Source organism: Oreochromis niloticus, linkage group LG10 (assembly GCF_001858045.2).
Source record: "Oreochromis niloticus isolate F11D_XX linkage group LG10, O_niloticus_UMD_NMBU, whole genome shotgun sequence".
Lineage (NCBI taxonomy): Eukaryota > Metazoa > Chordata > Actinopteri > Cichliformes > Cichlidae > Oreochromis > Oreochromis niloticus.
The window spans coordinates 3,048,501-3,063,170 of NC_031975.2; the positions used below are offsets into that span (position 1 = coordinate 3,048,501).

At 38.2% G+C, this 14,670-nt stretch overlaps 2 protein-coding genes across 2 annotated transcripts; both read right to left on the minus strand.

The window, feature by feature from the left end:
* Positions 1-1,081: 1,081 nt before the first annotated feature.
* mmp13a (matrix metallopeptidase 13a) lies at positions 1,082-4,319 on the minus strand. The gene is made up of 10 exons (XM_013274189.3): positions 4,159-4,319; positions 3,745-3,992; positions 3,499-3,647; positions 3,226-3,354; positions 2,951-3,112; positions 2,706-2,829; positions 2,479-2,612; positions 2,216-2,375; positions 2,004-2,107; positions 1,082-1,830 (listed from the first exon to the last, which is right to left on the minus strand). Exons 1-10 carry the CDS (start codon positions 4,255-4,257, stop codon positions 1,721-1,723), a joined length of 1,419 nt encoding a protein of 472 aa, XP_013129643.2. The 5' UTR covers positions 4,258-4,319; the 3' UTR covers positions 1,082-1,720.
* An 871-nt stretch (positions 4,320-5,190) lies between these two features.
* On the minus strand, positions 5,191-13,109 carry LOC109203849 (matrix metalloproteinase-18). Its single transcript, XM_019363654.2, has 9 exons — positions 12,961-13,109; positions 10,213-10,478; positions 9,671-9,819; positions 9,433-9,558; positions 9,059-9,220; positions 7,873-8,241; positions 7,610-7,769; positions 6,322-6,422; positions 5,191-6,048 (listed from the first exon to the last, which is right to left on the minus strand). The coding sequence occupies exons 1-9, from the start codon at positions 13,090-13,092 to the stop codon at positions 5,909-5,911; spliced, it is 1,605 nt and encodes a 534-aa protein (XP_019219199.1). The 5' UTR covers positions 13,093-13,109; the 3' UTR covers positions 5,191-5,908.
* Positions 13,110-14,670: the final 1,561 nt, after the last annotated feature.

Below are 14,670 nucleotides of genomic sequence, written 5' to 3' on the forward strand. Positions count from 1 at the left end.
CAAATAACCAAAGCACATGTACATCTAATAAAAGATATAAATATTGAAACACTTGAAACACTCCAGCATTATCCTTTATTGAGGGATCATTTGATTTTACACTTTTACCTAAATCTGGCTCCTGTTTTTGAAACAGATCAACACATGCACATATGATAAAATAACCAGTTTCTCTCATTACATTTCAAACAGGACAGTGGTAACAGCAGCAGGCTATGGATAATGTTAAGTTTTAGATTTTAAATAGGCTATATAAATTTCAATGGGAGCAACAGGACGATCAAATATCGCTGAATTTACTACAGAGTAGGACAGGGTAGCAAACATAGGCGGGAAACACGTTTTCAACACAGCAGGTTACCTGGCTGGGTGTAATGTTTTTCAGCTAAAAAGAAACATGGTCTGACTCCTACCTAACTATATAAAGAGTAACTGAAGGTTAAATGCAGCTAATATGCCCTGTTTTAAGCCAGGCACTTATGCATCCGCTCTGCTGTATCTCAGGTCCCAGCCACTATAACTCTGGCAGCAACACGCCAGAGCCAGAGGAGGAGGGAGGCTGGCTGGAACAAACCATTTTGGGAGGGGGGTAGGGTTATCTATAGTTTTGTTGTTAAAATGTTCCATCTCAATTAAGTACTGTATGCTTTTTATATTTTTAGTAGTGTGTCCCACAAACAGCAAATATTGTCCAAAAAAAGTAAGAAATCTTTGGGGGTGCTTTGATTCATTCAACCCAAAAATGGGCTAAAATCGCCCCTGTTCTGAAGTCTTAATTCAGCTCAAGATGCTGTAGATTCCCGTTAGTAACACTTTCGGTCCGCTAGTAAAACGTAGTTCTATTAATCTGCACTCGTTTACTCTTGAACCAGAACCAGATGTAAGTCCCAAAAAACTGAATTGTAGAACTGAAACTGAATGGTGAGAAGTGAATCTGAAATTATTCAAGAGCTAAATTTTTAAAAGATAAAATACGGTTTCAAAGCAAATGAATTCATTTTCAAAATATAAAATTCAATTTCAATTTAGTGATGATCATTTTCAAACTAATAAATTGAATTTCAAATTAGGCTAATTCAAATTCAGTTTGTAAAAGCATTTATTCAAGATACAATTCAGATACAATCCGAGCAATTCAAATTCGAATTTAACTTATTCAAATTCAGTTTCTGATGGCACAGATTTCTGCCCATACAGCTGCCAGAGGATTCAACATTACTGAATCAATGGTACCCGAAAAATACAATACTATTACTTGAGTAAAGAAGCATTTCTTCAACTTTTGCAGCAGTATTTTGTAAATAAAAGAAATGTACTTATACTTAAGTTACCAGTGTGTGTACTTTATCCACCTATGGTTGTAACATTGTAACACAACAGTAACACATTTAAAATGTCCTTATTGATGATGTCAATTTATTTTTACTGTACTCCATTTGACCTTTTGTATACATAAATAGGTCAAAACACAACAACAATTAGCGAGCGGAAGAATTAAATAATGATTGTGACATAAATAAAACAAAATAAAAAGTTATGCTAAAGCTTAACAAAGTTAACATAACAATAACAGTATTAAGTACATAAGCTGCTGTTAACTTTTTAACAATAAAATTAAATATCCGAAAATATATCGACACAGTTACTCTTCTTTCTTTTTTTTACTGTGCCTTATTTAGCATTCAAACTCTTCTGTAAACAAGTTAGAAAACTGGCTCCTCTAGTATTTGGTGCAGGGCAAGAAGTAGCTGTTCCTCAGCACACGGTACAGCCTCCCGCTCCACATGGCATACTCAAACATTTGTGGTCCACTGTAGAGGTAGGTGTACCCTGCAGAACAGAGATGCTACATGTTAGTGCTGCATAACAGACCAGAGGGCTTTTTAAATATGTTAAAATAGCAATCATTCATTACATGTAAACTCAAAAGATAAAAACAGAAATATCAAAAACAGAAATCATTGTCTCGTTTCAGTGGTCTTCAAGCCTGAATTGCTGCTCACCTCCGTGCTGCAGAGCTGCAGTCACTTTGGAGGTCATTCCCAGGAAGGTCTCATCCACCTGTTTGGGGAATCCCTCATCCATCTTCTTTGTGGCCTCATCATAACTGGGAAGAGAAAAATGTGTTTAGATTCATTTAACATTTGTAATACAACTAGTAAGCTGCCGTATGGAAATCGGTTGCCTAATTTTCTCAGATCTTACTGGAACACACCTGTAGTATTCACTGCCTACAAAGAACAGAGTCTTCCCACTTTGTTCGTCATAGAGGGCCGCATCAACTTTCTTCACTGTTTTGGGCAGACCAAAGCTGGATATTGGTTTAGGATAGCCACTTACAAGATCATAGCCGCTGAAAGCCCACACCTTATGACCTGTGAACAAACAAGAAGTAGACTTTATAGTAAATCTATGTAAAGGCACAAAAATGCTGACTTGAAAAAAGTGCTACATTAGGTGGAGACTAGGAAAGCATACCTTTAAAAAGTAAGACATGATCTGATTGTTGGCTCTCATAAGCAGCATCAATGTCCACAGGGGCATTGGGCCAGAAATTTGTGATGAGAGTTTGCTGAGGTGTGTTGCTCTGAGGGTGGTTGCGCCAGAAGAATCTGTGAAGACACACACAGAAAATGTACATTAATGTAAATGTTTAATCAGCCAATCCCAGAAGCTCAGGTATTCAAGCATTCATTTTGTGATACCTGTCCTTGAAGAAGAGCATCTCTCCTCGCAGTGTGGCAACAGCATCCAAAACCATTGTTGAATCACAGGCATCAGGAGTAGTGGGGGCTGTAGGTCTAGGCCCAACAGGATTTGGATTTCGACCTGGAGGTAATTTAATAAATATGACATTGCACCTATGTTGTAAAATTATTTATGCACAAGTTCTTCTAAGATTTTGGTCAAGTCAAATATTTTTAATTAAAAAAATGAATTTAGCACTCACCATAGAGGGACTGGATGCCATTAATGTCATCCTGGGGAAGAACATAGGTGTCAGGGTTACTGTATGAGTACACTGGGTACATGAGAGCACCAGGGTCCTCGGAGTGAGACAAGCCCAGAGAGTGACCAAATTCATGGGCAGCAACCATAAAGAGGACGTAGCCTGAAGTAGAAAACACAGAATGACAATTGGTTACAGCTTAGGATAACTCAGGTCACACACTACAGAGTAATAATTTGGACACCAAAGTTCGTAAAAGTAATAAACAAACTTACCTGTGTTTGAGCGGAACGTGAACGTTTCATCTTCGTCAAAATGGGCATCCCCTCCGATGCCAGCACTGGGAGCAAAGGCGTGGGCGAGAGTGCCATCAGGGCCATCAAAGGGGTAATAATCACCATGTGCTGTTAGAAGATAGTAGTTTTAGAGTTGGCCAAACAAAACACAGAGACTAAAAAAGTTTACTGTTCCTGACTGATAGGTGAGATGATCGTGCAATAATACAATAAAAAAAATTCCGTGATTATATTACTTAATGTTAGACTCACCTCCACGACCAAAAGAGATCATAATATCAGCAATGCCACTGTAGATCCTTGTGAACCTCAGTGGAGTGACTTTGGCCCACACCTGCAGAGCTTTGTCTATGGAGTCATCCACCTCTGCCACAGACATGTCAGGTGTGTAGTTCTCTATCCTGCAGAGCAAAACAAGAAAATCCACATCCAAGAAAATCATTAGTGTGGTCACATTTTCTCACGTTGTGTGTTATGTTGTATCTTTAGATCATTCACCTGTATGTGAGGCTGTTCTTCTGCCATTTGAGGTTGTTTCCAAAAGTGGAGAAACGAGCGACCTGTTCATCGGGAACCCCACAGCGGGGCTTCTTCATCATGGCCAAAGTGTCAGCATCCAGAGACCCGGTGATCTGGAGACCAAAGAATCTCTGCATCTCAGCCAGCTTCTTGTTCAGTGGGCTGATGCCCCTTCTGACAGCTGGACCCTCCTCCTCTGTGAGGTTGAAGAATTTCGTCAGGTAGTTCTGGAAGAGAGAAATATTCAGAGCTTTACCCTCAAATATCTGTCAGCATGTTTAAGCTCAAGGAACAAGACAAATAACAACATGGGATGGACAATTACGAAGTTAATCACAAAGTTTGTCCACCCCAGCCTATGCCAAAAAATAAAAAAGAGCCAAGTACACATACCTTTGCAAAACTTTCATCTTGTCCAGTAATCTGAGATACTGGCATGCAGTAAACTGCTACTGCCAGACCAAGCAGAATGCTCAGAGTCAAAGTCTTCATGCTTCCTCGTTGTGTGCAACTTGTGTCTCAGTGCTGGGAGAAGCTGTTATATAGGCTGGAGTTTGGATGTGTTGAGCAACTATCTGCCGTCAGTGACTAAGGAAATGATCCTTTTATGGAGGAGAGGGGAACTCTGGCTGTGATTGCTCATGACAGTGTTACATGTACAAAAAAACAAAACAATGATGTTGCATCATTGTTGCAGTTTGCAGAGGAAATTGTTCATGAGAGAAAGATTAGAAGAGCCCCAAAATCTGTATTAATCAGATTTTAGTTCATTTGATTTTTATTCAGATCTGACCTCCATGTCCCACAGTGTGTAGAAAATCAAACTGCATTTAATGATTTTATGAAGCTCACAGAAGCTCAGTGACGTCTCTTTATGAAAGTTCTAGAAATAAAATTAAAACTTTTCATATTTTCAAGCTCTTGAACAAAGAAAACAAACATCCGTTTTTTCTTTTCCAGAATTGACCTCATAGCTGATTTACAGCAGATTTAATCACATATTTGAGGATTTTCTTTGTGTGTGTGTTTTTTTCCAGAATCATCATTATTATTATTATCACTTTATTTTAATTATTTTCCAGAGCTGGTTTCCTTCTTTCAGCTTAGCTGTTATTATTTAAAAATTAGTTTTCTCAGTGGTATTTGGTATCTGGATTTAAGAAGCTCAGAACAGTTATCACAGTGTATGTAGATGTTCTAGTGTTATTAAACACTATCACCTATGTTTTCTTGGAATGGATGTGTTAACATAAATCTAATATTCTGTCAAACACTGCATAGAGGAATTGAAAGGGTTTTTTTCACTATACACACTTTGTTTTTTGCATGATCCAACATGATTCCAAATGAAAAGAAGTATTTTGCCAGGAATTGGTCACGGAGGGTTTAAAGTGCTGCACATCACGTACAGGAAAGGATTATTAATGTTGGCATTGTCATCATTTCTGTTACAAAAACATTAAAGTCAGTTTATTCTACACATTCAATAGTGCCCAACCGCACAAAGTTTTGGAAACTGGAAACTTTTTTTTTCTGTGAGTCAACTGCAGGTGGTTATTTTCCACCTTACCTGTAATTATCCACCAACCACTATGTGTCAGTGTTATAGGCAAACTACATTTCTGTCAGTGCTACACCATACTGGACACAGAGATGAATAGTTTTGACTTTATAAAGTAATGTTCAGCCTCAGGTAAATTAGGCAACAGCAGTAAAAAGAGACATTCACACACACACACACACACACATAGTGAATGTGTTTCAACAGAGAAGCAAAGTTTTTTTAATCAGGAAAATGACATTTTTTCTTTGCTAAGTAAGAAATAAATCACTCTGATGGAAAGACACAAGCTTAAAATACATTTATGTTTAGCTGAATAGCTCTAGACCACTGTTGATGTTAATATAGAGAGATTTAAAATTAAAATTAGCAGCAAAATTAGATTAAAACACACATTTCAAATCACAAAAACTGTACAATTCCAATATTACATCACTGCATTACACACTGAGGTAAGACTAACCACACACCAACCACTTCCCACTTCTGTTTTCTGTTCGATACATTGTGGTCATTACTGGGTGTAAAACTTTGTGTCTGTATGCAAAGCACCATCAAGCTCCAGGGGAAGCATTACTTCACTCATCTCCTCTCTGTCACTGTTTCATTGCCTTCCTTTACTTCACATTCCAGCAGCTCATTAACGCGGCTGATGGAGAGCACGCGTTTGAAGTTGGAGTCGTATTTGTAGTCAAGGTTTCCTTTGAAGAAGTGCACAGATCCTGTAGGGGAATCAATATTCATTTAGATTTTGAAACTTAGTCAAATGAATTTTGGCAAACTGTGTTTGCTGTATTGGGCAAGGACTGTCTGTGTACAGTGCATTCAAAAGTATTCATAATGAAAAGATGTAAGAGCCTTGGATAGTATTGCCTTAGTTTTAAACCTTTATACCAAGTGTTAGTGTAAATGTACTGTAAATTTTGTTGGATTGAATTTCTTTTTATGAGAAATTGACATTTTAAAGGGCTGAAACAGAAAGGTGACGTAAGTACCATCATAGAAGACAGCTGCATCTATAGGCGTTCGGATCCCTGGCCACTGCTCCTCAATAGACATTGGTGATCCCTCCATCCACTTTTGTTCTTCGTTGTACCTACATTATCACACATAATAATAAAATATAATAGTGATTTTAGAAAAGCAGAGATTAATGTCAGTTTTTTCTTGTTTATGGATGACAACATTTCCTTGGGAAGTGTGATAAACTACGTGACTAATTTACTTAAAGCAACCTTTTGATGACAAATAGTCAAGTTGGTGACAGCGGTTGATTCTGCAAACGCTTGTACTAGAGATGTGTAATTTTGTATTACCTCAAAGCGTAAGCAGGAAGCCTGTCTGGTCTAGACTGGTTCTCATGTAATGATGTTCTGTTTCTATGTGTGAAATAATAACAGTACTCACGCATAGCCATACAAAATACTTTAAAGAAAATTTAAAAACTGTGGAATGATGGCTGCTGTCAGTGCACCGCTACGTAGATGAAATGTATTTGAATTAATCTATACCTGCTAGTGTTTTTTCATTTCCATCACAATGTTCTTAATCTGAAGGTTTAAAATAGATAAATGGGTCACAATCCTGTTTAGAGACCTCTCTGTGTGACCCATTTACTAATACAAAATATGCAAAATATACAAAATACATACCAAAATATGATGGTTATCAAATCTGGGTTAGTTATGATACAATTCATGATATAACAAATCATTCATAGAAACATAGAGAAACATAAATGACACCATTACTAATGATTTATAAAAACTTTACGTTTCAATTCAACTATATAAGTTTCACTTACTGTGCGTAAACCATATATTAGTAATGATCCTAAGATCCATGCAAAATGATATTGAGAATCCAGGTAGGCTGTGCAGGTGGTCTCACATCATCCTGCCATTATTAGCCACCAAAGGGAGGACAGGATTGTGTTTTTGGTCCTTGGATATTTCTAATATAAGTAATAAACACAGTTCTATGTACTTATATCAGTATAGGGTGGACATGACACAGATATTCTTTGGCTCTTTTCCAACTGAAATCCTGCCTTTGAGATTCTTTGGGCATTTACAGTCTTAAATAGTCATCCTATTACAGCTGAAGTTTTTTCAGAGGATCTGGTAACTGATGTTTGCTGCATTGTAAAAACCTACAAATTGTTTTAAAATATAGGCAACTTTTCTTATTTGTATTTACTTCCTTGGATAGAGTGAGTGACATGAGTATATTTGTACGTAGGTGGTCAGCATAAAGACTTTATGGCTTTATGATCTCACATACCTCCAACACTCGTCACCAGTAAAGAACAGAGTATAGCCCTCATCTCTGAAGTGAAGAGCAGCATCTACAGATTTTATTCTGGAAGGAAAGCCCAAGGTTGAGATGCTTCTAGGGAAACCTTCCTCAAGCTTCAGCTGCCTCAGCATCCAGTACTGATTACCTGAAACAAAACCACTATAATTACTCATGTATTTTAAATCTACAGCCAGATACTATACCGATGGTTTCGCAGATGTTTTTTTTTTTTATTTTTCTTTCTTTACCTTTAAAAAACAAAACAACATTTTCCCACGTATTCTCATAAACGGCGTCCAAGTTGGCCGGTACAGTCTCAGGCCAAAGACTGCTAATCAAGGAGACACGCATTTCATCAAATTCAGGATGTTTGCGCCACATAAACCTGAAAAGCAGGAAGGCTATCTCAAATGAATATTCAGTTTTCCTGTAATCCTTGGACCAAAGAGACACACAGAGAGAATTATGTCCAGTAGTGCACAGATTTACATGCCTGTCTTTGAAAAACAAAACTTCCTGTTGTAGGTCTGTTACTGCATCAAAGGACAAATACGGATCACATTTGGTAGGTGTTTTCGGAGGAGGCCTCTTTGAGGTTGGATTGGTTGGATTGACTCCTGTACACAGCAGAGAGGAACAGAAAAAGACATGTGATTACCCCTGAAAATAAAATTTTGTAAATATAAAAAAAAGGAAACACAGATTTAAAAAAAAATTATCAGCAAAGAAAGAGAATAATCTAAAATATAACATGTGAACAGATATTAAATAACTGATGGTGGCCAGTTTATAATGGTTTAGAGCCAATCAGTATTGCAGGAAGTTTACACATAACAAAATGAAGCTTATGCATAAGTTCAATAAGGCAGATCTGTAATCACTAATCTGGCTGCTTTACTGGGTGTTGGGCTTCTTTTCTGTCGTTTACGTGTTTACCACTTTCCCATGCTGACAAGCTCAATATTTACACCCTTACTCTAATCCAGTCATCTTCTTGCCTGCCTTCTTTGAGCCAATCAACCTCTGCTTTCACACCCTCTTTCTTGCAACCCACCTCCTCCCCATCTCCATCACAGACACATTAGCCAGACCTCCATTCAAGCCTTAGTCTTCATCTTCACCAGCTAGACTCCAGCGCTCCTGTCCTAACGTCTACTCTAATTGCCAAATACCTTAATTTCTCTCTCTCAATAAATTATGTTCCAAGTGACCTCTCCTTGTTGAATTATTACTGGATTGAATGTTTAATCCAAAACCAGCCAAAATTCTTGTGGCTGTTCTTTTTTTCTTCTTCTTCTTATTTTATGTACAAACTTTCCATTTTAAAACATCAAAGTTATTCAGAGGCTAGCAGGCTTTGCTTAATATCTTGTAATGCAACTAGTAAGCAACATTTCTGAGCTCAAGCAACGAAAGTATCCCGCAGCAACTCACCATACAGTTTTTGGATGTTTTTGACATCATCAAAAGAGAGCTGGGGCTCATAGTTGGGGTCAAAGTTATATGCTGGGTACATGATAGCTCCAGGATCAGATGAGTGGGACAAGCCAAGTGCGTGGCCAAATTCATGGATTGCCACAGCAAACAGGTTGATACCTGGAGCAGGAGCGCACATCATATTAGTACTTGTGTGATGCAGGAAGGTTGTAACACAATAGGCCCACTCATGTTTCACTAATTCAGTCTACCAAATATGTAACTGATGTAAAGTGCACTGTATTTCAGTAATACAACAACTTGAAAAAAATTGTAGCACATGCTTTTAAATTGTTTTTTTTTTGTTGTTTGGTTTTTTTGTCCTGAGGTACCGGTAGAATTTAAACTCCAGTCTTCATCAGAATCAAAGTGGACATCTCCACCGATGTGAAGCCCAGGCATAAAGGCATGAGCCAGGACTCCTCCTCTGCCATCAAAAGGTGAACCATCGTTATGATCTGCAACAACACGGTGCTATTATTGTATTACTCAGTAAGTCCTTTATGCCCTGTTTCACCACCTGCTTCATTATCGTACATGAATGAGGAGAATGGTGTCTTTAAAGCTTACCTCCACTATAGAAAAAGATGTCAATGTCAGCCACTTCCATGTTCCGGTTGCGAAATTTCAGAGGTGTGACGTTGGACCAGAGCTTCCATGCTCTTCTGAAGACTTTCTGAGCCTTAAGTGCTGGGATGGGGAATTTTTTGCCAGCGATCCTAATGATAAAAATTCACCATTAAATGGATTCACCTTTGCTAATGTGACATATTGAATTTGAATGCTTTTTATGTTATTTTGAGAGACTGACAGTCTTAAAATTCTGAACAGTCATTCATGGTACTCAGGCACTTAGGCCTACTTCAATCTGCTGTCTCCAGCCATAACATAGCTGAAACCTGGTAGATCATTTATTATCCTGCTATATTTTTTAATGTGTCCAGTACTGAGTTTTATAACGAAAACAGCATCAGACTCACGTTTGAGGCTAACATTCTGATCAGCTTCAGCTGTACTTTGTTAACAGCTAAGCTAGTTAACGCTGTAAACACTAATTTTTTGAAGTGACAGTTACAATACTGACCACAGAAGTCAGTCTTATTATTTCTAACCTGTAGCTGATCCTCTTCTTCTTCCAGCGAACTGTTTCTCCAACGTGCTCCACATCTGACAGTCCACAGCGCGGCTTCTTCATCACTGCTAGAGTCTCTTTGGTGAGCTCTCCACTTGGAGGCAAACCAAAATACTGTTGCATCTCCCGCATCTTTGTCTTCTTATCACAGGATCCGGTAGTCGAATCATCATCTTCACTTATGTCGGCGGTCCTCTTCTGTCTTTCTGCCTTGGGCTGGTAGCCGTAAAAATGGCGCAGATATTCCTGAAGAAAATATTCCTCAAGTAAATCAGTTGAAATAAACATCTTTACATTGCTGTGAAAAACTGTTTCCCCCCGTCATTTTGCATTTTCAACACATTTAAATGACAATTCACTTAAAATTATAACACACCTGCCTTCACCCATTAGCTGCAGCTAGCCAGTGTTAGTGAAACTTTCTATGAAATGCATCTGACATTGTGGCGCCCTGAAACTTTGCAAATATAGAATGTAATGTAATTTGGTGAAGCAGACCCTCCTCAGGTGATAAAACATACACTAGGTATGATCCTTCGTATGTTAAAGTTCTGTTCTCCACCTTTGGTGTACTACTGTATGTGGAGTATCTAATGTATGTGGCTAGTCTCTAACCAGATATATAGGATGCGATTAGGAAGAATGACAATGTCAGTCATGGCGGGGCAACATGGTGGCTCAACAAACTGGTGCCCACTCCTACATATATATATGTATGTGATGGATTAACTCAGAATTTATGAATTAGTATGTGATGGATTAATTCAGAATTTATTGCTGGTAGTCATAATTACACACTAATCGATGGATATTTATGAGTACAACAACCCGTATTGTACTTTTAACAACTGAGTTTATCATTAAAAACTACATTTTGTATTCACTTGGGTCATTTTTTGTCTAACATTACAATTCATTTGATGATCTGAAACATGTAAACGTGACAAATACACAAAAAATAAGGAATGGTGGGTGGGAAAATGCTTCTTTTCATAGCACTGTATAAAGTACAAATGTTCACACATTACCATTGTTGCTTTGGAGGAACACAAATGCTCAACCACCCCTAAAATATCTTTACTGTGACACTTCTGGGTCATTTTGACCCAGTATTTTGAGTTTCCTGTGTTTTGGTTTCTATTTGTATTTTTGAACCCCTCTGTTCTGTGTGTTTCCTGTTTTACTTTGAAGGTCAGTGTCTCAGGTTTGATTACTCCCAGCCGTGCTCCCCTTGTCTGTCTCATGTCCTTGTTACTGCCATTTGTATTTAAGCCCTGTGTTTTCTTTGCTTAGTGTCGTGTCGTTAAAGTTTGTTCACACTCTTTGTGCTGTGTCTCCTTTCTTCGTGTCCCAAGTATTCTTAGTTTCGAGGTACCTGTTCGCCAGTTTAGGTTTTACTTCAGTATTTGAGGTAATAAAGCTGCGCCCTAAGTTAACTCTCTGTTTCGGAGTCCTGTGTTTTGGGTCCTTCATCCTGCCTGCCACACAGCTCAGCCATGACATTTACAGTAAGAATTCCAGAAATGTTCTCAGACGTTTAATGATAGTACAGTGCAGAAACACTTTAGCACTCAAGTAACTGCAGGTGTCAACATCAGACACGCTCACACTTAAGACTGCACACCCTCCACTGCTGCTCTATAAGTACCTGTGTTTCATACTCTGCCTTAGTAGAAGCATTGTTATTAATATAACTAACTCCAACCAGGAGCACACTTAAAATGTATTTTTAAGATTGGTAGTAACTAAATGGTTCATAAAAGATTTGACAAAGATGTCTTTTAAAAAGTTATTTTTAAATAAAGCCAAATTCTGTTATTGAAATCAGCTTCAGCATGAACATGGCACTTAAACACACAATTTCTTGTGTCTGGCGAGTGCTCTAACAGTGTCATTTATTCAGTGCTGCTGTCTCCCGGCTGCTGTGTTACCGTGCAGTCAATGTTTTCCTCAGAAGTGGTTCACAGGCATTGACAGGGCACCCTCATAAAGAATCATTATCAGTGCACCACATTTTGCTTCAGGTGAGGCATCACAGGTGAAGACAAGCCAAAAAGGAATTAGTTATCCATTCAAGTCATTATAGAAAAGAGATTTCTAACGACTTATTATTTTGGAAGAAAGAGAAGAGTTGGTTGGTTAAAGTCATTAAAATAATTAACTGTCTGTGCAATAATATAAAACTATATTATAATTATATATTATGAAACAGTCTGTACAGTTTTTTAAAACAACTTTTAAACCATTTATCAATATTAAACTGTTTTTTGCAGTGCCTGTAAACCTAAAATGACAGTTTCTTAAAGAAAAAATATTATAGTAGAGCACAGTTGTACAGTATAGTACTACTAGCTATTTGTTTTATAGTTTACTTAAAAAAATGTTGATAGTGTAATCTGCACAAATTGTCAATAAGGTATAACTGCATGTCCTGCCCTTCCATTCTTCTCAAAATGTCAGTTTGATAATGTCTTACTCCTTGAAACACACAGTGACAGGATGTCCACTGGTTTCAATTTAGCAAGGCCCCAAATACAGTAAATTCCTAAAAGCAGGAACTTTTGGAACAGTGACATCACCAGAAAGTCAGTACTATGCTTGAAGTGGGGTTCCAGAGTGAACCCCTCTATGAATAAAACAACAAAGACCTACAAATCTAGCAGCATGCCTTCCTTTTTCTTTTTCTTTTTTTAATAGCGATCATATCCTTCAAAAAATTGCTAAATACCTCTGCAAACTCTTGGTCAGCTGCAGATAGTCCAGGAAGAGCTTTCTTAGGCAGATCTGCTATCCGTAGAGGGAAAGGGATCATTAGAGTTTGGCTGGGCATCAGAAGAGTCAGGAAATAAAACCAGAGCATCTTGTTTAACTGTCAAGTATCCCAGCAAGTCAGTATGTGTTTGAGATGCACAGCTGCTGATATACAGCGCTATATCCAAAGCTGTGGCAGGGACCACGTGTTAATTACGTGCTCGTGTCCCAACAAGAAGAGGAAGGTGTCTCAGTACACAGCAGGGTATTCCATAAAGTTTCTTCAAAGACAGACCAGAGCCCTTATTTATAAAGCTTCTCTGGAAAGTGTAGGAAAACAGTCCTAACTGGTCCAAAATTCTCAGTAATGTATTCGTCCTTCTTTTTTATCAACATTCCTGCCATAGTAGCTACTCCTATCGCATCCAGCACTAAATTAAAATCACAACAAGGATGCTACAAAGATTAAATTCAAAATTCTTTAGAATGACTCCATTAAGCATAATCTTGCTGTGGTATCTGCAAAACACTGTCTATGCTGCAAAGAAGAACTTCTTTCAGTTCCTTAGATGGTAAAGTTGCAGTTACAGCTGTTCAGATTGGAGATGCTACTACTTCCAAAGCATCATGATTGGACAATAGAGTGCCAAAGTGGTTCTTGTCCGTCATCCTTAGACATGTTTTAATATCATTTGTGTGTTTTCTATTTCTCTAATTAATCCATTATCCACAAGTTTGCATATTTGAAGTGCTATGGAAAATCCACAATCCACAAATCCATTTAATCATTGTGGATAACCAAGAGTCAACAACTACGACAGCTAGCCCAGAGGCATTGTACTTACCTTTACTGAAATGTCTGCCAGGTGAGAAACAGCCATGCTGTTATCCTGCATTGTTTTTATTTTTATGCTCATGTTTCCTTTAAATAAAGAAAATAATAATGAAACCGCGAATAAAGACAATAAATCAGCTGAAGTGGAAAAGAAATGATGTGAATAGATGTATAGATTATGTTTTATGTTAAAATTTTTAGCTAATGTTGTTGGAACATCAAGCTGACATTTAAGAAAAGCATTAAGAATTCTAAAATAAAATCAAACTGAAATGCACAAATGTTTGAACAGCGACTCGATGTGTGGTTGCGTGTTGATTTCGATGGCTGTTATCTCCTGATGTTATTGTGTTACCACAAGATAACGCTGGCTATGTAGATACGTTTCTGTAATTGCTTTCTTGAGAGATTAGTCTTGTCTGAAATGGGCGCCAAGTGGCAGAGATTCACTGGAAAGAAGTGATGAATAATCGCTTTAAGTGCACCATGTTTTCAGGAGACACAGCACCAACTTGGCCCCCCTCCACATCAACGGGGAGTGTGTGGAGAGGGTCCACACCTTCCGGTTCCTTGGTGTCCTCATCTCTGCTGACATTTCCTGGACAGAAAACATCTCAGCGGTCGTCAAGAAGGCCCAACAGCGGCTGCACTTCCTGAGAGTCCTCAGGAAGTACAAGCTGAACTCCAACCTGCTGCTGACCTTCTACCGCTTGTCCATTGAGAGCCTGCTAACCTACTGCATCAAGGTATGGTACGGCAGCTGCACCAAGGCGGATAGAGTGAGGCTTCAGAGTGTGGTCAAGACAGCACAAAAGATCATCGGCTGCCCTCTCCCCTCCCTGATGGACATTT

Bases quoted from the DNA above. Each gene is read 5' to 3' on its own strand.
- mmp13a (XM_013274189.3), bottom strand. From the start codon at position 4,257: ATGAAGACTTTGACTCTGAGCATTCTGCTTGGTCTGGCAGTAGCAGTT. The intron at 3,113-3,225 runs GTAAGTTTGTTT...TTTCTACTTCAG, and splicing joins CACGTTCCGCTCAAACACAG to GCTACGTCCTCTTTATGGTT. The intron at 1,831-2,003 runs GTGAGCAGCAAT...TCTGTTCTGCAG, and splicing joins TGCAGCTCTGCAGCACGGAG to GGTACACCTACCTCTACAGT.
- LOC109203849 (XM_019363654.2), bottom strand. From the start codon at position 13,092: ATGCTCTGGTTTTATTTCCTGACTCTTCTGATGCCCAGCCAAACTCTA. The intron at 9,559-9,670 runs GTAAGCTTTAAA...GTGTTGTTGCAG, and splicing joins CATCTTTTTCTATAGTGGAG to ATCATAACGATGGTTCACCT. The intron at 6,049-6,321 runs GTACTTACGTCA...ATTCCCCTACAG, and splicing joins TGCAGCTGTCTTCTATGATG to GATCTGTGCACTTCTTCAAA.